Source organism: Neltuma alba, unplaced genomic scaffold, assembly GCF_004799145.2.
Source record: "Neltuma alba isolate B1F8T4 unplaced genomic scaffold, ASM479914v2 tig00012964_pilon, whole genome shotgun sequence".
NCBI lineage: Eukaryota > Viridiplantae > Streptophyta > Magnoliopsida > Fabales > Fabaceae > Neltuma > Neltuma alba.
The window spans coordinates 551,713-578,128 of record NW_021637323.1 but is presented as its reverse complement, the minus strand read 5'-3'; the positions used below and the strand labels follow the sequence as shown (position 1 = coordinate 578,128).

Genomic DNA, 26,416 nt, shown 5'->3' with positions numbered 1-26,416 from the left:
CCCATACATCACAAAATACAATAAAAAAGTCCCACCAAATTCAGTAATGCCTTAAAAGTCCTAAAAGGACCTGATTGCATTAACAGAAAAGATGAAAATACTCTATTGTCCTTAGCTAATAGAAACACTAGATCTTATCAGGTTTTTTCCTTCCCTACCATTCTCCCCTTTTCTGTCGATGTGCAGAGGGAAGGGGAAAACCTGATAAGATTTAGTGTTTCTATTAGCTAAGGGCAATAGAGTATTTTTATCTTTTCTGTTAATGCAATCAGGTTCCTTTGGAACTTTTAAGGCATTACTGAATTTGAATTTGATGAGACTTTTTTGTTGTATTTTGTGATGTATGGGACCTCAGTGCAGTTGTCCCTTTATCTTAATTGGTGTGAAATCATTTGGCAAAAATGCTTTTTCTGCCAACGAAACACCCTTTAAATCAATAAAAGCAAAACCTATCAATATTGAGGATGAGCAATGCTAAATACTCTAAATTAAGTTGCTGCCCATGTTGAAGTGCGTGACAAAGCTGTTTCTAAACCACAAATCTTCGCACTTACGAACAATTCACATTTCACAATGTCCAAAGTTACGTTTTGCACTCAAAACGTGAATCCAAACAAGACGGAACCGAAACAGAGCAAAAGCCAAAGGGGTGACGTGACGGCTTTACTAATAATCTCTCGATTCTTTATTATAAGAGATATTTGATTCGTATGACATGTTTCTATATATAATAGACATTTAAAAATTGTTTCTATTTTTTTGTATTGATTTTCCATTTTATCCCTATTTATTTTGTCTCCAACTCATACTCTCTCTCCCTCTCATTTCTCTTTCTTTTAATAATTTAATTGTTCTCTCTCATACTCTCTCTCCTTATTAACAGGGGCATTGTTGGAAAAAAATATTATACTTTTTACACATTAATTGTTCTCAACTAATTTTAACTGTTTTTTATCAACGTAATTTGATTATTTGTCTCTTATATCAACGTAATTTGATTATTTGTCTCTTATACTAAAGAACAGAGGGAGTATTTGATCATATTTCGGGGGTCTTATTTTTCAAGCCATTCATCTATGGTTCTTGGGATGTTAGAAGTTGAGGAAGTGAGGGCTTGGTGATTTTGATTGTTAGTCATTTTTCACCTGTTCATTTGGATTTAAATAATTTAGAAAAGACCAGATTAAGTGTCCCGTTTGTTTAGATTCATCCCACTCCATTATATGATTAGGAAAGGAATATTTGAGACTAGGTTTTTGTATGAAAGTGTTGGGTTTTTAAGCATGTTCAAAATTAAAAATAATTCTCCTAAGATGTGTTGCACGCAATTTACCCTTGGAGTGTTTAAATAAATTCAGATAATTTTTGTCAATAAAGTTTACCACGAGAGTTTTCAGTAATTTTCCCATAACTTAATCACACATATAAATATACATATATAGGGAAAACGGTAAATAAACATCCTCAAAAAAATAAAAATAAAAATAATAAAAAAGACCGTCAATAAAAAAAATTACACACAAGGACTGATTTATAAAAATTATTATTAAAACTTATATTACTGTTATCAAAATACATACTGATATCATCATGGGTCTTTATTTATAATTTTTTTATTTTCATGGTCTTTTTCTGTTATTTTCCCAATATAAAATTGCGATTTGGAAAAAAGGGTGGGGAACGTATCACGCATGGTAGGAAATGAGCAGTGACTCAACGGATAGTGCGCTTCGGCCAAAAAAAAAAAATAAAACGGATAGTGCGCAGATAAGGACAATATGATGCGCCAGCTGTCGTTTGTCCATTTGTGAGGGGCAGGCATAGATGGCACAGAAGCGGGATCATAAGAGCAAGGGCAAAACAGTGATTTCGATGGTTGCTCAGGGACGCGAAGGTCAATGGGCGCATAATCATGTTGCGGGTGTGAAGTGTGAACTGCGTCATCATCGTCAATTTAACATTTAACAAATCAATAATCAATTCTATTAGTTTAATATTTAACTTGGTTTTAAACATTACATCTTAATTTATTTTATTTTTTATATTTATTTATTTTTAAGATAGTTTTTCTAGTAACCACATGTATTAAAAATTTCATTAAATAATATTTTTAAGTAATACACATGATTAATAATGATATTTTAGGAGAGATAACACTGATTTTTTTTTTGAGTAAGCAAGACCGATTTTATTACAAATAACTAATTTAACTAATTTTGTTAATCTAACTAAATTAGTCAATTAATTTTTATATTGAAGACCACAAAACGGAGGTAGTATTAAGCAATAGTTGGCAAAAAATAAAAATATTATCAATAGCAAAAATAAATAATATTTTTTAGGGGGGAAAAAAGGAAGGAAAGAGATGCTAGTTCAATGTTTGGCAACTTGTAGGGTGGATAACTCATAACAGGATAAGCATGCCGGGTTGCTTCCCTGAACATGCTATTCCAGTTTCAGTGCACCCAAATCCGAACTGGGATTATGTTCCCCCAATGCCAGTTTGGTTCTTCTGTATTCCTCTCCTATTTTATTTGTAGCCGCCCCTTCTGCGCTTTCATAGTTTCCTCCTAAGCCAATATTTTTTTATTATTTATATATCACTTCTAACATGAGATACGAACATATTTTGTGTTTGTTAACATTTTGAATTGTGAAATCAATAAGAATAATATTAAAAAATGAGTGATGGAGATAAAATATATAAGATCCTATTTATTTAGGGACAAACCACGCTCATCAGCTATATCTAATATTTAAGACTAATTAAATCCGGATCAGATCGCATGTTGGGATATGGGATTTGGGATCTATTTAAGCTATCAAATTGATCCACCAACCCAAAATAAATATTAAAAAAAGGAAGAGGAAGAAACAAATAACAATTAACAAAGAACTAAAATTGACATAAAACTTCAAAATGACAACATTCAATCATTCAAACAAAACGAGTAAGGAGAATAAGAACATCTGAAACATATTGATGGGCCTGAAATGAGTGCTTTGACTTCCACCTCGTCAAGTTAGCGCGGCAACTCTTACATGCGAACCAGCACGCGTTGCTGACAACTGGTAAGGGAGTTGTGTCCCTTAACCATCGCTTCTGGGATTCGATTCCTGGAGGGATGGGAATGGAGCAAACGTGCTGGGAGAGTCGGCCCTATTTTGGGCTCGACAGTACCCGAGAAATTAATCATTGGGCTCGCTCTGATAGATACCCTGGTGAAAACCAAAAAAAACTCTTATATGCGAAGTTTTTGTTCATTTCTCACTCTTTTTTTATTATTAAAAATATAATAAATCTAATATCTCGTGCCACATGGTAATATTTACACCTTATCCACAATAAGATTGGAATTCCTTGTTCCTACTTCCAAGGAATCATATTCCTGCGCTCATCTTTTTCTTTTTCCAAAAAAAAGGGGTTGGTCAACAATGACTAGAGGAAACATCAATTAAGATATGATGCTATCAAAATTTATTAATATGTTATTTATAATAATAATTGAGGCCAAAAATTCTTATTGGACCCAAAGCCAATGGGCTGAGTACAGTAAATTGTGGCCCATTCACAGAAACAATGATGAATGAATAAAGCCCACGTGTGACAGAAGTGGGTTCGTTATTGAGCTGACATTACAATGCGGTCATCACTGGATATTCTAGGAAGTCCAACATTTTGATCCAACTCTTGTGAAATTATATTACGTGACATTTACTAATAGAGGTTAAGTTTAATGGAAAGGGTTAGTGTGTCATAATATAATAAATAAATGTTCAAATTTTTACTAAGAGAGATATTTATATTTAGTGCCGGACAATGCTTCTAATATATAAATACCCATACTTACCAAAAAAAAAATATTATGTGACATTTCAGCTAATGTGTGAGACTTTTGTCTAAGATGAATAAAAGTTAGGTTACAAAATAGTACTGCCTCCGGTATATAAGAGTTAAACAACTAATTTAAAGAGATTACAAAAATTAGTTAAGTTGGTTATTTTTAATAAATGTATGTTGACTCCCCTAAATTACCCTTACTCAATCATTTACATTAAAACTACGTTTGAGTGAAAATACCTTACAATTAATAGGGATATTTTTGAGAGCACATTATGAATTTGAAAGATAAAGTGGATTAAAATCTTATATTTAAGATCATGAACTAATTCTTATATTTAGGACCAGAGATAGTATTAATTTAATGATATAGTTTAATTTAATGATATAGTTTCTCAATTAGAGCATGTGCAAATGAAAGAAGAAGAAGAAGTACCTTCTATTTTAACTCAACGGTTCTCAAATGTATAAAATATTTTTCTTTTGATCCCAAATATTGCATATAAAGTTAGATATGCAAATAATACCCATAAAAGTGTGTATAATTCATTTAACTTGTAGTCCCAATTTAGGGAAATGCCAACTAAGAAGCTTCCCAAAAGAAATAGGGTCCAGAGAATGCATGGGTATTCCCATCACTTTCTTATCCGAATTTGACACTTAAATTAATTGGTCCGTTCCTCCAAAAAGGTTTGGCTTTTTTTAATAATAATAAAAAAAAGGTTTGCATTTAATTGGTGCATTCCTTGAATATGCTCTATCATTTCCCACTCAAAGCCTACCTAATGCTCCATTAATTTTTCTTTCCCTTTCTAATTCTTCGTTTTGGCCTTCAGGTCAAAAAGCCTCTTTATTTCAGCTTTTGATGGTAGTAATTTTGTGCAAGAGCCACTTTGGTATTTTTGGTTTTTTATATTTATGTAGGGTCTTGTCACAGGTGATCAAAGGTGATTATTATTACTATAATGTTTATCTTTGTCATGTTTTTCTTTGATATACCAGAAATAAAATTGCCATGTTTTATGTATATAATCTCAGATCAAAGAATAATTTGCAATTTAAAATTTAAAATTTAAAAATATTTAGAATTGAGTTTCTTGATCATTATTTCATACTTATTGATTTGTTCAATATAAAGTAACATAACGAAATTTGTACTCCATATATATATATTTCATTTTTTTCATTGTTTTTAATAGCTATCAATAATAGTCAAAATTAATCTCTAACTTAAAGACTAAGTTGTTGTGATGAAATTGGAATTAATTTGAATGGGGCCTTGACCAATTACTTAGAAGTGTGAAAAATAGATATAAAGAATGATATACTTCATTTCTGATTCTGTGAGTCTCGCGTACACATTATCCTATTCTTATAGATGACCTTTCTTATATTTTTGTGCAAGTGGTAAGTTTTTTTTTTTTTTGACTTTTATATATTTGTGTAGGGTATTGTCACGGGTGATCAACGGCCATTATGATTATAACTTATCTTTGATTCTTTGCCATGTGAATATATAGATCCATATATATAGAATTTCAAATCGAAGGAATAGTTACACAATTTTAGAAATATAATACTATATATATAACATTAAAATATTTAGACAGTGGCGTCAAAATTGTTTTTACACCATATGTAATATAATTTCATATTAATTAGCTCATCAAACTAATCATCATAATTATGACCTAGCTTATTTTATTTTGCACAGTTTTCACCGTGGCCTCTGTGATCTGAAAAATAAATAAAATAAAAACAACGTTCACATGGGCTGATGATCTTATTATATACAAGCAGTATTAATAATATATCCATAGAATTTCTTAAAGTCATCATATATATGCAATATTAATTTTATATATAGTTGTTGTCAATGTGATAAAAATAAACTCGAATCGGTCTTTTGGACTGTACACTGAAAATCAAATTAGGTTTAGGATACTTCAAAAATTGAACTCCATAGAAACTAACCTAAAGCAGGCAAAATTCGTCGACAATTGATTCATAAATATTAGTTTTTATTATGATCTATATAAAATTAATAAACGTTAACCATCTGTTTGACTTACAGTTCAATCACGACTGGGGTCAATAAATTTTGAACAAGTGTCTTTAATGCCTCTTGATTTCTCTCCATTTTGATTCCTAAATCATCGGATCAATTTTTAAGGTCCATGTCAATCCCAATATGTTGAGCTTTCTTTTTTTTATATATATAATTATGTATTTATGCTATGAATTACAGCTTTTTTTTACCATTTTCTTTTGACTGATTTTCGAGTACTGTCCTTTAGGAATTAGGATGGCAAATTTTATCAGCCTAAGGTGCAATGTGTTGAGCAATATACTTGGGAATTGATGTGGGCTATCAAAATTGGTTCAATTAATGACCAAAAAACTAATATAAACAAATAAAAAGGCACTCTCAGAAGTCAATTAGAATCTGAAAAAGCTAGCTAAATGGGGGGAAAAAAGGATATTTCAGACAATTGACTTTTTGCTTTAAAAAACTCTAAAGTTAAAGCTTTTTTTTTTTTTTGGGTTTTTCGTGTTTTTTTCCCTTTCCATTTTAATTTTCTGAAACCAACTTTTCAATATATTATATAACCAAGTTTATGTTAAGCTGATTCTTTTATAAAAATTTGTTAAAACATAAATCATATTATGCTAATTCATCTTTACTCCTACTTTGCCGAAATCAACTAAGATAAATTTAAACAAGCCTTCTAGACGGGGAGGATTTGGCTTTTTTTTTTTTCCCCCTCCCTGTATCCCGAGAAAATTAAAATCAATCTCTGAAAGATAGTCTTGGTCAAAAAAAAAAAAAAAGAACAAAGCAATAATAAAAAGTCTTTGGCCGTTGCCACTCTCCTACTTTCACTATAAATTCACACACAGCTAGCTAGCTAGCTAGCTAACCCGTCCTCTTCTCAACTTGCGTCTCTTTTTCTTTCTCATCATCGACTTTCTTTTTGAATACTGATAATTTTCCCAAGAAACAAGACAAGCAATGGGAAGAGAAACTTGGTGGGTCCTTTTCCTTCTCTCAGCACTACTCTTTCCGGATGAAACCCATGGAAGCTGCAGAAGGCAAGAACAAGCCCTCAAGAATCTGAATAAGGCCAAATTCTGGGGAGGAGGTTCCATTGACAGAAGCAGTGAAACATCCTTGGAGGTAGATAAGGCTGTGTTTGGAGACTCCGATGATAATTCTCGTTACTACTACCCTCAACAAGGACTGAAAGAGAAAGATAGGATAGAGAGACTTCCAGGACAGCCTGAAAATGTCAACATCTCTCAGTATGGAGGGTATGTGACTGTGGATAAAGTTGCAGGAAGAGCTTTTTATTATTATTTTGTTGAAGCCCAACAATCTAATAGACACAAATTGCCTCTTCTTCTCTGGCTCAATGGAGGTATGTATAGTATATTACTTCTTGCTGTTTAATTGATTATTTAGCCATTTAGGTTTGTTTTTCTCTTCAGTTGCGTTTGTGGCCACCGTTGGAAAAGAGGAGATAAAATGCATATTGTAGTGGTGGAGCCTACTTATATGTTAGGTGCTTGTGAAGTTTTGTATGCGTCTGTTAAATAGTCAAACACAGCGCGGATGACCCGACAGTATTGCATAGAAAGAAAAAGTGAGAGGCAAACAAATTAAGCCGCTGAAATCATGGAGTATGTGTAATGACATGTTCATTTGCCTCTCTTGGTTTTGTCAATTACAAGTGTTTTAAACGGCTAGAAATCAATAACGATTTTGATTTCTTCTTATCTGTTGATGAGTGTGCAGTTGACGTTGACTGTGGAAATTAAAATGAATCACTAACTAGCCAGCTTCCAATAATAATCCTCGATCGTGCTGCAAATTGATTGAAAGATATATAGCAGGAATTAAGGTCGTGTTTGATAGGAAGCATTGAAAATAGGAGATAGGGACTTGGAATGTGATTGAAAAAAATCATTAAAAAAATCTTTAGCAAGAGTAATTGTTTGTTATATGGGATTGGACAAACTCATAGAAGTAGGATCGGGAAATACCATCTTCTCCCATGGTATTTCCCATTCCCTCATACATGCATGAGTTTATCTAATCCCATGTAACAAGTAATCTCTCATGCTAAATATTTTTTTAGTAGACTTTCTCAATCCCAATTCTAATTCCTATTCCTTATTTTTAATACCTCATACCAAACAGGACATAAAAGTTTCTCACATTAATTCTCTCAGGTCTGAATCTGATCCATTATTATAGGTCCAGGATGTTCATCTCTAGCATATGGAGCAATGCAAGAACTTGGACCTTTCCGAGTAAACAGTGACGGCAAAACACTTCAGACAAACAAATACTCATGGAACTATGGTACCTCTCTTCACATGATCAATATTAACATAAATTTGTGCTATACTATATTAATTCATGTCATTGTAAATGTCTATAATGATTGATATATATGGGGATTGGAGTTGCAGCTGCAAATGTATTATTCTTAGAATCACCAGCAGGAGTGGGATTTTCATATTCAAATAAGACATCGGATTATGACATTAATGGGGATAGAAGAACTGCTGCAGACAACTACGTGTTCTTAAGGAATTGGTTGAAAAGGTTTGCAGAGTATAAGAATTATGATTTCTACATTGCTGGGGAGAGCTATGCTGGGCATTATGTTCCTCAGCTTGCTCACAACATTCTCTACCACAACAACCACCCCAACTCCTCTTTCTTCATCAATCTCAAAGGCATCCTGGTATGTATATGTCCCTTCCATCTTCTTTCTTCTTGATCATATGGCTATAAGAATTGAAGATATATTATGGATCATGCAGATAGGGAATGCAGTGATAAATGATGAGACAGACAACAAAGGAATGTGGGATTTCTTGGCGAGCCATGCCATAATATCAGACCAAGCTGCGCATGATGTTACCAAATTCTGTGACTTCTCAGAGATTACCACTACTCATAGCGATGAATGCAAAGCAGCTTATGAGGAAATAGGCAAAGATACTTCCTTTATTGACATATACAATATCTATGCTCCTCAGTGCCTTAATTCCAACCTCACTTCCCACCCTAAGCCTCCCTCAGTAAGTATTCTACTTCTTAGATTTTCCTTAAGATATGTAAAGAAGTTGAACATGTAGAAACAAAACATTGTTAACGGCGACATTCCCAAATTGTATTATCAGAAAATAAGGTACATTGGCCAATGGATAGTACATATAGTATAATACTAAGATCCTTAAAGCTTAATTTGTTAAACTGTGAGTTTAATTTGTTAATGATATGTATATATGTAGGTAATGATAGATCCATGCAGTGAGTATTATGTGGATGCATACATGAACAGGGGTGAGGTGCAAGAGGCATTACATGCCAATGTCACAAAACTGACACATGAGTGGTATCCTTGTGTTGGTGTCCATTGGATTGATAGCCCTTCCACCATGCTTCCCCTCTTACAAGAAATCCTCAATCATAGCCTTCGTGTTTGGATTTACAGGTATATACATGTCCACTCACTAACCATATTTACTGTGTGATTTTATCAGAATGAGCTGTATTTGTTTATATTTTAAGAGGTAAAATTTAATCTTTTGGTATTTACAATTTTGACTCTGTTGTAATCCGGTATCTAAATTTTAACTTGGTGCAACTCAATCCCTATAATTCTGACATGGTTGTAACTTAGTCTCTGATGAATTTTGACTTGTTGCAACCTAACTTAACTATTGAAAATGTTAGTCCTATATTTCAATATGTGTACATATATATATATATATATATGTTTCATGAAACTTAGGAATTAAAGGTCTAAATAGTATCATTATTCATCATAATTTGCACAAACCACGATATTGTTGTTTTGTATTAATCAAAGTTTGGGACCATTAATAATTTTATTCATAAAGTATAAATGTAGAAAAATACATTTGTGTGTATTTAAAATAGTGACCTAGAATATGAGAAAATAAAATGCAGTGGCGACATAGATGGGATGGTGCCAGTAACTTCAACCAAGTATTCCATTGAGAAGTTGAATCTTCCTCTCAAGACTGTTTGGCATCCTTGGTTCCTAAATGGAGAGGTAATTAATAATTTATGCATTCACAATGTCACCCACAACTTTAAAATTCTTTTTCCAAAACAAAAGGTTATTTTATTACGTTGAAGTGATACTACCTCACATCTTAAATATAAGATCTTGAATCGGAGGAGTTTTGAAATTCTAAAAATTTCCAAAACAAAAAATATTATTAATGTTAGGGTTATTTTATTTCGAGCAATTTTAAAATTTACAATTACAATAATACTTTGAAATAATTTTTTTTTCCCAAAACCATAACATTCAAGAGAACAAATGAATTCTTCCAAACATTAATTCTAATTAAGATTTGAATGAAAATAGGTAGGAGGATACACACAAGAGTACAAGGGAGGCTTGACATTTGCAACAGTGAGAGGAGCAGGGCATGAAGTGCCAAGCTACCAGCCAGGAAGAGCCCTTTCTTTGGTCAATCACTTCTTAAAAGGCATCCCTCTTCCTAATTCCACTGCCTCAATACTACATTATGCCTAATTTCCATGTTTAGTTTTCACCCATTTTGATTAAGTTCTTTTTTTTTGGGTGATTTATGTTACTTTCAAGCAATGTAATTTCAGTTATCCATCATTATAATAAAGTTGTGGTTGGAACAAGATTCTAATGGTCCCATGCCATATCATAGCACCTTATGAATAGGATAGGTTTCTTGTTGAAATTTAAACGGATCATGACGCATGAGAGTTTTTTTTTTTAACACATATATGATATAAATAACTAGCTTAACTAATTTTTTTAATAATCATAAATTATCTATTTAGCTCTTACATATTCAAGAGGAGAGAAAAATATTAATCTATGGTATGCATGGGTAATTGGTTAGAGGAACTATGGCTTCGTATTTTTTGCCATATGCAATTTATTAGGCCAGAAATCCAACTTATTATAATAACATGCCGGAAAATATATGCATTTTAGCAGAAATATTTAAAAATTTATTTTTTTATTATAATAACATTATATTAAAAAGAAAAATCGACATCTTGTTCTTGCTGGATTATTGTTGCACATCATCAATTTATTTTACCAAAAGAGGACCTTTTTTGTGTTAAAAGAATTACTGGGGACAGCCCATGTTATAATCCGATACCATAAAGCCCACCTATAGAATCCAGGAATAATCGTATACGAGAGAAGTGGATTGGGCCCAACAGTTTGAGCCATTTTTATGTGATGGCGTAGAAGTTTTGTAGATAAATGCTTTCCCGAGATATTAGGTCTAATAGAAACAGCTAGTCCTCTACAATATAGTGAATTATAATATTCAAATTTTTGCTAAGAAAAGTGCCTATATTTAGTATCTTACAGTGTCTTGAATGGGTCTGGATCCTCTCAGAATCCTTCTTTCTCCTTTTTTTCTCAGAATTTGATCTCCAACTTTAAATCAAATAATGAATTGTTCATATTTCATCTTTTATAAGACTATTATTATAACATTGCATAAATAAGAGAGAGAATGTGGATATCTGTTTTTGAAAATATTAAATCTGAATCACCTATTATTTGATCCAATAGTAGAGATGAGATTCTGAGAATAAAAGGAGAAAGAAGGATTCTGAGAGATTCAGATCCTGTCTCAAACAGAATTACTTTCAATAAAAAGGATATCTGTGTTGAGCAAACAAAAAAAAAACACTTTTTGGAGATTAAATTTAGTGAAAAAGGTTAGTTCTTTATAACGTGGTAAACCAAGATTAAATTCAAACTATTTAATATATTATTAAAATGTTAATTTTCTCCTTTTTTTTAAAAATATTTTCTTTATCTCATCACATCTAAATTTATTTGTAGAATTTTGTCTGCTTTATACTATGTTTGGATGGAGAGAAAATGAGAAAGGAAAGAAAATTGGGAAGGAAAATGGGAGGAGAAATGGTTTTTTCCCTATTTGGATGAGGGAAGAAAAGTGGGAGGAAAGAAAAGTTGAAGAGAAAATGTGGTGGGTCCCACTGTCCATTTTCTTCCCAACTTTTCTCTCCATTTATGAAGAGAAAATGAGAAGAAAATATATTTTTCCTTTCTACTCTTACATATGTTTTTTCAGCAAAATAATACCTAATTATTTTTTTCATTTTTTCACTTTATTTATTATTATCAAGTCTTTCTTCTGTATTTGCTTGATTAAAAAAAATAAAATAACTAAAATTGCAAAAATCCTTCTGAAATGAATTGAAAGGAAAAACAAGTTTGTCGTTTTGGTTTTTTTTTAGCATTACATTACACAAAATGTTATTTTTTTTCTTTTTTCTTTTACAAAATTATTTGATATTAAAAGATAATAACATGATAATATATCTTTATCAAATAATTTGATTTTAAATTATATGATTATGTTAATATAAATATGGTTTTTCATTATGATATTTAATTTGATTTTAATCAGAAAGGGTATTTTAGTCATTCATATTTTACTCATTTTCTTTTCTTTCTGTTTTCTCTTGTCCATTCAAACATAAGAGGTGATAATATTTTCTCTCAAATTTTCTCTTCTCTCTGTTTTCTCTCCTCTCATTTTCTCTCCTCTTAACTTTTCTTTCCATCCAAAGAAAGAGTTACAGTGATATGGACAGTCACTTAATTAGGCAGTGACAGTGGCTGCTTTTTGAATAATAATTAAGTTATTTCCATTGACTCAAAAAGAAGCCATCTTTGAAAGAAATTGTTCACAATCTCTCGATGACAACAGTTTAAAAAATTGAAACAAAAATGATATTTATATTAAATAAAAATTCAAAAAAAATTAAATATGTAAAAAAATTAATATTTGTTTTGCAAGTTTTCATTTTAAGATATTTTCACTTAAATTTATAGAATTTTCAACATAATATCTTTGACCTAAAATTATTAATTTTCCTTCTAAACAAAGATTGTATAAGAAAAGAAAAAGAAAGAGAAAACAAAAAATTGATGGCATTTTCTAAAGTGGTGATTGAGTTGTTACACAAAAAAGATTCCGTTCTAACGGACGCATGGGATCAAACAAAGTAGCAAGAGCCAGATTAGGAGTGTTTAAACGGTTGTCCTGTTCTAGTCCAGGTAAGTTCGGGATGGGATGAGACAAAAAAAAAAAATTCAGGACGAGACAAGTATGAGACGGAACGACTCAGGATTTTTTTTTTAAAAAATTATTTGTTGATAATTTTTATTAGATTATTTAACTTACTTATTAATAATAATTATTTTTATAGTAATTTTTAATTCTTAAGTTGTAGTATTATCTCAACAAAATCTCTTTTCTCAATAAAATAATTCATAAAGCTATTATATAATGTTTCTTTTACGGTATTATTTTTACAATATTATTTTTACACCTTTTTTATATTATATAATTGAGCTTTTTACATAATATTTTTTTATAATGTTTTTATCTTCAAAAACCTAATAAAAAATAAGCATTATAACATAAAAAATTTATAAAAAAATTATAGTATTTTTTTTAAAGGAGAAATGGGACGGGATAAAGGACAAAAGTCCTGTCTCGTCTCTGTTCACTGAGACAGGACCAGGACGGGCTTGTCCTAGTCTCGTTCCGTGAACACTCATAAGCTAGATAACTACAATAATGAGAAAAGTGCATTTTAGGATTTCATTTTGTCTAAAATGATAAGACGCTTTATATTAAGACGCTTTATTTTAGATTATATTCCTAATAAGTTAGTCAATAGCCTTTTCTTTTTTTTTTTGGCCAAAAGTCAATAGCCTTTAAGAGTAAACGTTTTTGTTCTTTTCATGAAAGATAAAAAAATGCCTTTTATTTTGAGCATGATACTTCAGAGAAAAAAAAAGGTCCTCTAATATCTGAACGGCACGGTGTTTTTTTTCATCTTAGCTCATGCACTTATTATTTTCTACTAAAAATTGAAACTCACAACCTAACAAGGAAAAAAAAAGAGAAAGAAATGTACTTGATGTCTTTGGACAATAAAGCTCCAAAATCTTCAAGCATATTTTACAACCTATTCTTTATTTTAATTCATTCAAATTAAAAAAATCAATTAAGATTGGTCCAAAAAAATTAAGAAGCTTCCAAAAAAGGAGTCCAAAGTTAGTATATCCTACTACAATCTTTTCAGAAAATGAAATCTAAAGTTAAATCATTCCAAAAAAAAAAAACATGGTTTGTATTTCATTTGTGGATTGCATTACATCCTAGCATTTCAATTCAACAAAACCCACCTAATTCTCCATTAATTTCTTTCCCTTTCACAAGTTTGTTGCCATGGCTTATATGCATATTCTGGTCAAAAAGCCTTTGTTTTAACCTTTTTGACTTTGTGTGGGTGCGCACGCGCGAGAGGCACTTTATCACTTTTGGGTTTTGGGCGTATATGAAGCTTTTATCATTGTTGACCGATGGCTTTATAATTCCACAGGGATAATTATTGGCCCAAAACAGGGGGGAAGAAATGATCATGCAACTCTTGGAATCTAAAGAAACAAGAATATTACTGGTCAACATTGCCAATGAGGGTTGGTCTGCTAATCCCTCACACAATAGGAAACTAATATTCAAATTCCTATTAAAAGATGTGTTCACATTTAGTACCCGATAATGTCTTAAATAGAACTGTCTCCAATAAGAGGATACTTATGTTTTAATAAAAAAAATTATTGGTCAACATTTAAATTGAGTTGTTGTAAATAAATTTCCATATGTTATACCAGTGACAAATTCTCATAATTACTTAAAAAAAAAGTTATGTCCTCTCATATGTCTATTTTATACCGTATAAAATCATTTAAAATAAATTAATTCAACCAATGGACTCTTCAAGTTGCTAAAAAAAGTAGCATTCAATTTGGCACATATATAGGAAAAATAACATAAAAAGAAACCTGAAAATCTGAAATGTCAAAACAAGAAGCCAAGCAAATGTAATGACAAATTGCGAAGTGTTGCCTCACAGGGGATTATAGAAATGTTGCTCAATTACAAAAAAAACCCTTGTATGGCTCAAATAATAAACATTTATAGTGGAGAGAAGAAAAGTGTGGCGAGAGCTAGGGGAAAAAGTTGGAAAGGAACATGAACATAGGAGCACAAACGTGGAAAGCAATTGACGAACGAAGTAAGCCAGTGAGGTTAGTATTCAGTGACCATATTCTTTTTCTCTTTCTTTTCTCCATCTCCTTTCTACGCTGGTTCATCTTCTTGTTTCCGTTGGACAGGAATGTTGTCAGAGTAAGGCTGGTTTTGAGATGGAGAGGGTGGCGAAGTAGGGAGATGTTTTGGGTATATAGAGCCTGTAGGGAAGGACAGCAATCAGAGGGTGCATGCATGGGGAAGCAAAAATATTGAGGGAGAGGGGTTTGATGGTGTCACAAATGGGTCAGAGTGATTAGTGTTAGAAAAAGGGGACAATATTGAAGGGGGATTCGAATAATAGAGTCGATTGATTCTAGGAAAATGAAGCATGAGTGTGGATAGGAAAGAAATGAGTGTTTGTTACAAATTATAAGCATGAATGTGTCAAACCCTAATCTGGTTGTGTAAGCTGATGATGATGGTATTATGTTGGTGAAATTGAAGTGATGAGCTAAATGTTAAGTCATATAATCATTCTTCTTCTGTTATGAGGGTAGGTAATGATGCAAAATGAATTTTGAAGCTAGGTTATCTTGTGGGAAGGAGTTGTTCTGTTATTTTCATGTGGGTGAGAAATTTGTGACAAATGGTGAAGGTAAAGTGAGATATAATGGAGGTAGCATGAGGTTAAGAAGCATTAAGGATGAGCTAATACTTGAAGAATTGAGGTTAATGATATGTGAGTAGGTTGGTGGTGATGGAAGAAATTATGACATTAAGTACACAGCAGCATTTGATAAGAAGACATTGATTGGCCTTTATGACAATGTTAAAATATATAACCTTTTTCAATACAATGGGAACAATGGTCATGTGTATGTGGCAAAAAAAGGACAAGGGGATCCCAAACCAAAAAACAATACAGAAACATAAGTGGAAGTTTGTCCTAATTATTTGTTGTCATTTATGAATTTCATCTTGTCATTCGTGTTAACCACTCCTGTCATTGTGAATGCAAAACAGAGAGATTTATGGGTATGTCACAGTAAACGGAACTGGATGCATCTCCTATTAGTTTGTGTTATGATTATGGTTGGCTCAGTGAAGAAAATACGGGTGAATGTGACAATGATGGAGGAAGTGGGCCTTTTAATATGGATACATCCATCAGAGTTGAAGATATTGATGGTAGTGAGATAAGTAGTGTGAAATGGAGGGGATTTTTTACAGGGGTAGGTCAACGTTTTCCAAGTATAGATGCATTTTGGGTGTTTGCATATAAGTTTGCACTTACACACAAGTTTGTACCCAAATATGTGAAGAATAGCAAGGAATTCATGTTGGTGAGGTGTAAAGTTGAAAGTTGTCTGTGAAAGCTATGTGCAAATCATGTGGGGAAGAGTTATCATGTGTTACGAGTGACGAAATTTATAAATTGGCATGTTCATTCAGCTCAAGATAGCTTAGAAGTGATGCATAGTGAAAGAACTAATTTGAACTCATCAATAATAATTGATGAGATAAGGGATCATGTAGACAAGCGCACTTCTGAGATAAAGAAAGAGTTGAAACGAGAGTATGAGATTGATCTAACATATAAATAGGCTTATCGAGCAAAAGAGAAGTCATTGGAAGTCATGTATAGTAGGCCTGAACAATCATACATGCTCATAAGATGGATATGTCAAAGGCTAAAGGAAGCAGATGGAAAAACCGTGGTTGAATGGACTGCTATTGGGAACTAGTTTGAGCATGTTTTCATAGCCTACGGATTATGTATTAAGGGTTTCTTGGATAGTGTGAGGCATATTCTGTATGTTGAATGAACTCACTTAAGCGAACCATAGAAGGGGACAATGTTGTCAACTTCAGCTTAAGATGCAGATAACGAGCTGTTGCCATTTGCAATTGCAATTGTGAAGGGAAAAACACTAGATGACTTGATATGGTTTTTCTATATGATAAAAAAATTCTGAGTTTTGCAAAAGTGACGATTTTATCAGATTGACATAATGCTATCATCGGAGGAGTGGCATCAATATTTGGGGGGTCAAAGGCATACCTTTTGTTATAGACACATTAAAGAGAGTTTTAGTTCATAAGTGATGAAAATAAATAAGGGGCTAACAAGGATGAATGGCCAATCAAAGGAGGATGCACTACATTTATTGGATAAAATTACATATGCAAGTATAGATGAGAAATTTGAGGCAGTAATGGATGACATAAGAGCTTTTTCTCCAAGGCTATTTGATTGGCTTATCAATCACAGGGATGTAGATAGGTGGGCTAAAAGCAGTTTCCCATATAAAAGGTAGGACAATATTACAAGTAATATTGTAGAATCATTCAATGCATGGATGGTTAATAAGAGAAAGCATACTGTATCCCAGTTGATCCATAAGCACCAAGAGAAAGTAGCAAGGAAGTTGCATGCCTCCTATGTGGCTATGACCAAATAGAAGAATTGTGCTGGTCCAAATATAGATAGTAAGGTGATGGATATGGTGTTGGAAATTGTGCCCTAGGGCCCAATCATTATGTTATGAACATTGTTGATTTATGAATTTATTAATTACGTTATTATATTATTTGCATGTTTACTGTGATGACTATCGTTGGATAACTCATGATTTATCCTAAATGTCCTTGGTCGGTCATCTATGTGGGAGCAGAGATGAAATAAGACCAGTATGACTTTAAAGATATACAGAGATATAAATTAAAGTTATAGGCACATGTAAGAGTACAAGGTGTTGGACCGACCAGCTATGAGAGAGCTGCATGGGTTAAGTCATAAGCTTCTCTCATATACAAACCATGTCACTGTGCCCTTTGACCTGAGATCATCATGGATTCCTACATGAGAAACGCTCAGCTTTAACCTAGTCAAAAGTCACTTTTGACCGAGTGATCATAAAGACTATGTTCAGGCTTAGTGGTTTTTCATGCGGAGAAATGTGAATGGTCAAGATGGAATTTGTCCCTCACATTCGTAGAGAGATATTACTGGGCCCCTCGATGAGTGAGTCTAAGAAATGTATGGCCATACTATAATGGAAAGGTAGTTTCATTTCTATACTCAGACTACTCAGGGATCGAGAAAGTAACGGTCATGAATAGGAGGATGACGTTCTCCATGCCTCATCCATGACCAAAATGTCGTGTGACAAAAAGGACGTGATATGGTTGTATGAAAGGTTACATCGTTCAATGATCCTCATATGATTTGGGTAGTCGTGATGTCTTGCTAGAGACCGCTTACGACTTGTGAGTCATTATAGTTAATGGCCCACTGCCAACTTCATATGGGCCTACAAGGTCGCACACAAAATAGCCCAACACGAGTTATGATGTTCAAATTCATTGAATCTAAGATATGTCCAGATTCAATGAATAATATAGGGTGGACGTGTATATATATATAAATTCATATATATGTACATATTATATAAATATAAGAGATATTAATTGTTAGATTTAATTTATAAGGATAAATTAAATCTATATAAATTAATTCCGTCATATCTTTATTTTGAATTAAATAAATAGGTGAATTAAATATGTGAAACGGATTTAATATAAACCATATTTATTTAATTGTTCTCTTATCTGATTAGGCAATATTTGATATTGTATTAATTTTGGAATTAATTTAGGATTAATTTCGAAATTAAATATCATTCATAATACCTATAGCATCCTATATATTTGATATTAGGAGCTAGGGTTTTGAGTGAGAGAGTGAAAACACTTGCAGATAAGAGACGGCCAAAAAATAGAGAAGGAGGACGGACTCTTTGAAAAAACCCTAGACGGGTAAAGAGGCACTAGCACGTCGTTCATGACTAGAGAGCTGTTCGTGTGGATACCGGTAGAGGAAGCTGACAGGAGTTGTCGACTTTGAGCGACAAAGGAGGCGAGCAGAGGCATCCTGAACGGCGGAATCATCGAGCCACCAAGAAATCGAACATCAAAGGTAATGCTTCTTACTACTTGACTTAAACACGATCGGTAGATCCGGGCAAGGGATTGAAATTTTAAATTTATTTTCCGTTGCGCGTTTTTCAATTCCCTCCATATGGTAATTGGATCTGAGCATATGTATACTGAAAATTATGGTGGGGGAAGAGTAAAGGTGACAACATCATGTGGAGATCATCAGGTTGATCTTGGACTACACCAAAGCAGTTACAGATCTTGGCAAATGACAGGGATCGCTTGTTGCCATGCTTGTGCAGCCATCAAGGTTGTCCATGATAATGTTTATGATTATGTTGATAATTGCTATAAAAAGTCATCAGAAGAAAAGATTTATGCTTACAATGATTCCTGTGGTAACAACAGACATGCCTCACCCAAATGATTACTATAGGATAGGAAATGTCAGTGAGCAAATATTCTTGCTACCTCATATAACATCTTGACCACTTGGAAGGCTAACAACAAATAGGGATGAATCACAATTTCAAAACAAACAGATATACGAATATGGAATTATAGAACTCCTAACCCATCATGAAGTTTTGAGTACAGTTGTGATGGGTTATTTTTTGATGTACATAGATGTATGCTCTACCTTTGTCAACTTTTTTGGGACTTAGGTTGTAGTTAGAAGCCAAGCGTGGACATTCTTTTTGTAACTAAGGTGATAGAAATGTCAGTGACAAGGGAGCATTAAGTGTGGCTAGTATCTTAATGTGCACTTGTCATTGAATACATGAAACCAAGTTACTGTTATGAAGATGTTATCTTTTGTTAATGGCACATTAGTTGTTGTCATTTTCAAATTTAGTGTTGTTATTGGCAGTGATGTAATCAGGCGAACCTGACAGTTTATATGAAACTAATGTTATATATGAAGAACATGTTATGTCATCTTCATTGTTGTTATTTTCGGATACGTTGTTGTCATGTTCAAATTTCTTCTGGTTATTGGCAGTGATGTTATCAGGTGAATCTAACAGTTGATGTGAAACTGATGTTATATATGAAGAATAGGTTATGTCACTTTCATTGTTGTTATTTTCAGATATGTTGTTGTCATTTTTAAATTTCTTCTAGTTATTGGTAGTGATGTTATCAGGCTAGCCTGACAGTTTATGTGAAACTGATGTTATATATGAAGTACAAGTTATGTCATCGTCATTGTTGTTATATTCGGATTACTATTTGTCATTTTCAAATGGATACGAACAGGACATATTCAAGTAAAATAGAGTGACTTGAAAAGAAATGGAAACCAACAACACATGTTCAATATGGTTGTTGTTATCATTTGTTTTCGTGTGGTTAAATTTAAATTCATTAATGTCACTCAGGGAAAAAATTGGCATCATGTATCTCAAACATCCATTGATGTCATTAGGTACACTTATCTCTGTGAAGCATAAGAATGGAACACACATCATCATAAGCTTAAATTATATTCATTGACATGGCAAAGTACACATTAGGTCAGCCTACAATGCATATTATATACAGCAATCTAATAGAAAACAAGTGAATTATCATCCTAACATCGAGACACTTAGGACAGACGCCTTTTCTTTGACTTTTTGCTCTTAGGGGGTTGTGGTTGTCGAATAAGATCTAACATCTCATCACGTTTTTCATTCATTTCATGATTCACCAACCACCATGTTAGGTCATGACGAAAGCCAGAAACTTCTTCCTCTGTGTAGTTAAGGGTCACACCAGGTTTCCATCTTCTCAGCCACATCATGCAGTGCACCCCATAATCTCTCATGTGGATATAACAATATCAACGCAGTTAGTTAATGCCTCTGACATGTTCATTTACCTGATAAAATTCCAAATTGACAAGACTGACAGGTTATTCTGCTAAGGAACTTCTACAAATATCATTTCAGCTAGCTTGATGAAGTCCAAGATAATATTGCTTTCTACTCCTTTGAAAACCCATTTTTTTGCTAACGTCACAGTTCTCAACTTTGTTATAAAAAACACTAGCATGCCATAGAGACTCAAAATAAATCCTTAATCACCATTCTAATCATTCACAAACTTCATCGTGTCATTTCTAAATATTGACTAATCGTTGCTTCCCCCAGTCACCTAGAAATGTCAACCACAGCATGAAACCTAAATCCCTAAACTTACCTCAATTAAATGCTATTGATGCTTGCTAACTGCAATGGTGAATCATCGATCACCAACCTTTATCCTTCCACCTAATCAGCCAGAGCCAAGGATGTTCGCCCTTCAAATAGAATAGCCTTCTACTTCAAACTCCTCTCCTCTTTTACACACACACTATTTTGGGGTCATCAACTCTCCAACTTGCCGGTATTTTTAGGATAGTAATGGGGATGATGGAAGTGAGAAACCAGGAAGCACGAGTGGTCATTGGTCAAATCGCGCCTCTCTCTTTCTCTCTGCTTTCAAACTTTGCCAGAAGGGCTTTTTTGTAATTCAGCAACATTTCTATAATCCCCCATCAGGCAACACTTCCCAATTTGTCACTACATTTGTTTAGCTTCCTATTTTGGCATTTTAGATTTTCAAGTTTCTTTTTATGTTATTTTCCCACATATATATGTGCTTAAAAAAGGTGGCACATTTATCCTGATCATGTAATAATAATATCCACAAAAAATTTTTGTAGGTCATCATATCCAATATTAACTTTACAATTGTTGTTATTACTTCTGGTCTTTAATATAAGAGCTTGTTTGACTTTTATTTTGATCCTAAATATAAAATCATAATTCACTTTTGTCTCTCATATTTATCCATTTTTTTCAAGGTAGTTCTCATAATAATAGTAGTTCTAGCCAATACACTTTATTAGCAATGATATTTTAGACAAAACAACACCTATTTATTATAAATAACTAACTTAATTAGTTTTTTTAGTCTAGTTGGTAGTAACTTGATAAAGATTCGAATGCAAATACTTGAAACAGTTATCTTCTGTTGCCATCGATTTTTGTGCTTTTTCTTTTTTGTTGGTTTGTTTCTTTCCTGACTTTTCTTCGATCACTAATAAAACAAAATACAAAAACTTTGGAGCCCTCTTGCAAATTCTTACTGAATATATTGGGATTGATCACAAGTTGCAAATAGAACCATTAAAATCTTACAGTTGAGTTAGGCTTTTCTTTTAGTGGGTTTTCAACCTTATTCCTCAGTGGGTAACTAGATTTTCATAAGTATTATATTTGAAACTCAGAACTAATTATAAGTAATTTCAGCAGTTTGATAAGTTCAAAATAATTCTACTAGTTGTAGATGAGATTATTGGAATTGCATAGGGTTGCAAATTTGTCCTAGAAGTTTTTACTCGTAAGCGTTGGGCATTCAACAGTTTTTTTTGGGTGCAAATTTTACTCTAAAGGTCTAAAACTGTAGCAATTTTGTTTCCTATAATAAAAAATTAATACCGACTATCAAAATAGGGATATTTACCATTAAAAATTTTAACGATAGGAGGCAAAATTATTGTGATTTTAAACTTTAGGGGCAAATTTACATCTAACAATTTAGCACCCAAATTTAATGCAAACAATTTGAGAAGAAAGTTGTCCTTGTTTCCATGTGGTTCTTCATATTTCAATAATTTTTTTTTGACCCGACATATTTCAATAATTGGATGCCTGTAATTAGAATTAAATCAATTAATAGCTTAATAAGAAGGTTGTAATATTAATTATTAATTTTCTAATCAAAGTGGAGACAAATGGAGAGATACTCTAAAGTGTAAAATCAATCATTTGCTTGTTGCCACTCTTCTCCGCCACAAATATCTTCTCATCTTCTAATTTCATTATAAATATTCACATGCAGCTAGCTAGCTATCCCATCCCATATCTCATCATCCTTCACTCTCTTCCCCCCTCTCTCTCCCTCTCTTTTTCTCATCAGCTTTCTCTGATAGCTTTTTGAATACTGATACAACGCAATGGCAATAACGGGCAAAGAAACTTGGTGGGTCCTTTTCCTTCTATCAACACTACTACTCTTTGTGGATGAGATCCATGGAAGCAGAAAGCAAGAACATGCTCTTAGAAATCTGAACAAGGCCAAGTTCAGAGGAGGAGGCACCATTGACAGAAGCAGTAACACAATCTTGGGGGTAGATGATGAGGCTGTGTTTGGAGACTCTAATGATAACAAGTCTCGTTACTATTATCTTCAAGAAGGATTGAAAGAGAAAGATAGGATTCAGAAGCTTCCAGGGCAGCCTGAAGATGTGAGTATCTCTCAGTATGGAGGGTATGTCACAGTGGATAAGATTGCAGGAAGAGCTTTTTATTATTATTTTGTTGAAGCTCAACCATCTCATAGGCACAAACTGCCACTTCTTCTCTGGCTAAATGGAGGTATGTACAATAATAAAGTAACATTTATTTGAGAGAGATTCAATGCTTATAATTAACTTGAGAGAGATTAGAAAGAGAAGTTGATGACATGTAAAACTCTTCATTAGAAGCCACGCACATCTCATCACTGATCAATACTCCTTTGTCCAGTATGGTCTAGTTAATTAATTATATGATATGTATATGTTGTTTGTTCTTTTTGGTTGTTATTAGTAGGGTTGGTTTTTGTTCTCATACATGTAATGAAAATAGAATTCAAAAGTTTTTCATTCATAATATAATCTGATCCATTGGTGTATTTACATGCAGGTCCTGTATATATGCTCATCTCTGGGGTACGGAGCAATGCAAGAGTTAGGACCATTCCGAGTAAACAGTGATGGCAAAACACTTCAAACAAACAAATACTCATGGAACTATGGTACCTCTCTTCACATTTTTGATGAATATTATCACAGATTAATTTAGCATGTTAAAGTCATCGAAGCATACATATATAAAGATTCATATATACATATATATGGGCGTTGGTGTTGTAGCTGCAAACGTATTATTCTTAGAATCACCAACTGGAGTGGGATTTTCATATTCAAATAAGACATCAAATTACGACAACTATGGGGATAGGAGGACTGCTACAGACAACTACGTGTTTTTAAGGAACTGGTTGGAGAGGTTTGCAGAGTACAAGAATTATGATTTCTACATTGCCGGGGAGAGCTATGCTGGCCACTATGTTCCTCAGCTTGCTCACACCATTCTCCACCACAACAACCGTCCCAATTCCTCCTTCTTCATCAACCTCGAAGGGATCCTGGTATGTCCCTCTCATCATCTTCTCACATAAAGTATATGAAGGAACAATAATATGAACATTATATTATCTGTGTTTGTGCAGATAGGGAATGCAGTAATAAACGATGAGACAGACAACAGAGGAACATGGGATTTCCTAGCAAGCCATGCCATAATATCAGACAAAGCAGCGCATGCTGTTAGCAAATTGTGTGATTTCTCCGAGGTTGCATCATCATCAACTGATGATGATGATGTGAACAATGAATGCAAAGCAGCATCAAATGAAATAGAGCAAGACATTGGTTCCATCAGTATAGACAACATCTATGCTCCTCAGTGCCAAGATTCTAATCTCACTTCCCTACCTAAGCCTCCTTCTGTGAGTTATATATTTCACTTACATATTTATTCCTAAAAGGGCCTATATGTGTTTGTGTGTGTGTGAGAGAGAGAATGAAGTGAAATTTATGTGAAGTTTTGTGAATGTGTCTGTGCAGAAAGTGGCAGACTCGTGTATTGAGTATTATGTGGATGCATATATGAACCGGGTTGAGGTGCAAGAGGCATTACATGCCAATGTCACGAAATTGAGTCATGACTGGGGACTTTGTAGGGATGTCATCATCACCAAGTGGAATGATACGCCTTCCACTGTGCTTCCTCTTTTAAAAGAATTCCTCAATCACAGCCTTCGCGTTTGGGTTTTTAGGTATTTGCTGTTTAATTCAGATTTAGTTTGAAATCTGAACCATTCACATTAAAATTGGACGGTCTACTAGATTTATAACTTTTCTTTTTACATTTTTATAAATAGTAAATAGCACTCCCGGTCTCTCAAAATTTCATGCAATCTCAAGAACATGATGTATATTTTTTTAATGATATACACACACATATATCTGAAAAATATGCAGCGGTGATTTTGATGGAAATGTGCCGGTTACTTCAACAAAGTATTCCATGGAGAAGTTAAATCTCACTCTTAAGACGAAGTGGCGCCCTTGGTTCGTCAATGGAGAGGTAATGATATATAATGCACTTATAATATTAATTACACAATTTTAAATATATATAAATGTTATACTGAACCAATCTAATTTTTAATATTATTTTGGAAAATTGTCAAAACAAAGCGCGCTTTCACTCAAAAATATTTGACCATACAGTTTAAACTTTCAATGTTTAGGGTTATCTAGAATAATAACAATATATGGGATTCTTTGATGATAATAGCACGCCTTGTGTTACCCCAAGTATAAAACAATAAGTGGGCTCATGAACAATATGCCTGTTAAAATTTTTTCAATTATACTACATAATTTCAAATAATAACGAAGATATAATGATTAGTATACACCAGTACATGCAAAATGAGATCGAATTCTCTAATTTAGCCATGAATCCTTAAATCATCATCTTAATCGATTCAATGACCAATTTATTTTATTTTCAGTATCTGAATACCACCTCTGTTTTGATCCTTAACATATAAGTGAGTTTGACATTTAATTTGGTTCTAGATCCCACTCCACTTTATCTATCATATTTATCTATTTTTTTCAAGATAGTTATTATAGTAGTTGCACATGTTAAATATTTTATCAAATATAGTTCTAGCTAACACATATGATTAGTAATGATATTTTAGAGAAGACAACACTTATTTATTAACAAATAACTAAATTAATGTTTTTTAATCTACTCAAATTAGTTGACTGATTCTACGGTAATAATTTTTTAATGTTACAGGTATGAGGATACACACAAGAGTACAAGGGAAGCTTGACATTTGCAACAGTGAGAGGAGCAGGGCATGAAGTGCCAAGCTACCAGCCAGGAAGAGCCCTTTCGTTGGTCAATCACTTCTTAAAAGGCATCCCTCTTCCTAATTCCATTACCTCAATACTACATTATGCCTAATTCCTATATTTAGTTTTTACCCATTTTGATTAAGTTCTTTTTTTGGGTGATTTATGTTATCTTCAAGCAATGTAATTTCAGTTATCAATCATTATAATAAAGTTGTGGTTGGAACTGCTGGTTGATTCGGTCAAAATTCTAATGGTCCCATGCCATATCATAGCGCCTTATGAATAGGAGAGGTTTGGTGTTGAAATTTAAACGGATCACGAAGCATGTGAGCTTTTTTTTTTTTTTGTAAATAATGAGAGTAATAATTAAAAAGTATATTTAAAAAATCAACACATATCTTATATGAATAACTAACTTAACTAATTTTCTTAATAATCATAAATTATCTATTTAGCTCTTACATATTCAGGAGGAGAGAACAATA

At 32.9% G+C, this 26,416-nt stretch overlaps 3 protein-coding genes and 1 long non-coding RNA gene across 5 annotated transcripts; all 4 read left to right on the top strand.

The window, feature by feature from the left end:
• Window positions 1-6,795: 6,795 nt before the first annotated feature.
• Window positions 6,796-10,547, top strand: LOC114733061 (serine carboxypeptidase-like 40). 2 transcript variants are annotated; one of them, XM_028920470.1, is made up of 7 exons: window positions 6,796-7,260; window positions 8,100-8,207; window positions 8,312-8,595; window positions 8,675-8,935; window positions 9,149-9,351; window positions 9,831-9,936; window positions 10,258-10,547. In XM_028920470.1, the coding sequence occupies exons 1-7, from the start codon at window positions 6,855-6,857 to the stop codon at window positions 10,426-10,428; spliced, it is 1,539 nt and encodes a 512-aa protein (XP_028776303.1). In that variant the 5' UTR covers window positions 6,796-6,854; the 3' UTR covers window positions 10,429-10,547. The 2 variants fall into 2 exon arrangements, with proteins under 2 accessions (XP_028776303.1, XP_028776304.1); XM_028920471.1 differs by having other exon boundaries at window positions 6,808-7,260; window positions 8,318-8,595.
• Window positions 10,548-22,901: 12,354 nt separating this feature from the next.
• LOC114733102 (serine carboxypeptidase-like 40) lies at window positions 22,902-23,354 on the top strand. The gene has a single exon (XM_028920505.1). The coding sequence runs from the start codon at window positions 22,902-22,904 to the stop codon at window positions 23,352-23,354; it is 453 nt and encodes a 150-aa protein (XP_028776338.1).
• A 313-nt stretch (window positions 23,355-23,667) lies between these two features.
• LOC114733101 (serine carboxypeptidase-like 40) lies at window positions 23,668-24,860 on the top strand. The gene is made up of 4 exons (XM_028920503.1): window positions 23,668-23,743; window positions 23,862-24,139; window positions 24,221-24,499; window positions 24,618-24,860. Exons 1-4 carry the CDS (start codon window positions 23,668-23,670, stop codon window positions 24,858-24,860), a joined length of 876 nt encoding a protein of 291 aa, XP_028776336.1.
• A 137-nt stretch (window positions 24,861-24,997) lies between these two features.
• On the top strand, window positions 24,998-26,158 carry LOC114733068 (uncharacterized). Its single transcript, XR_003739046.1, has 2 exons — window positions 24,998-25,140; window positions 25,870-26,158. It is a non-coding gene; the product is annotated as an uncharacterized LOC114733068 (long non-coding RNA).
• Window positions 26,159-26,416: the final 258 nt, after the last annotated feature.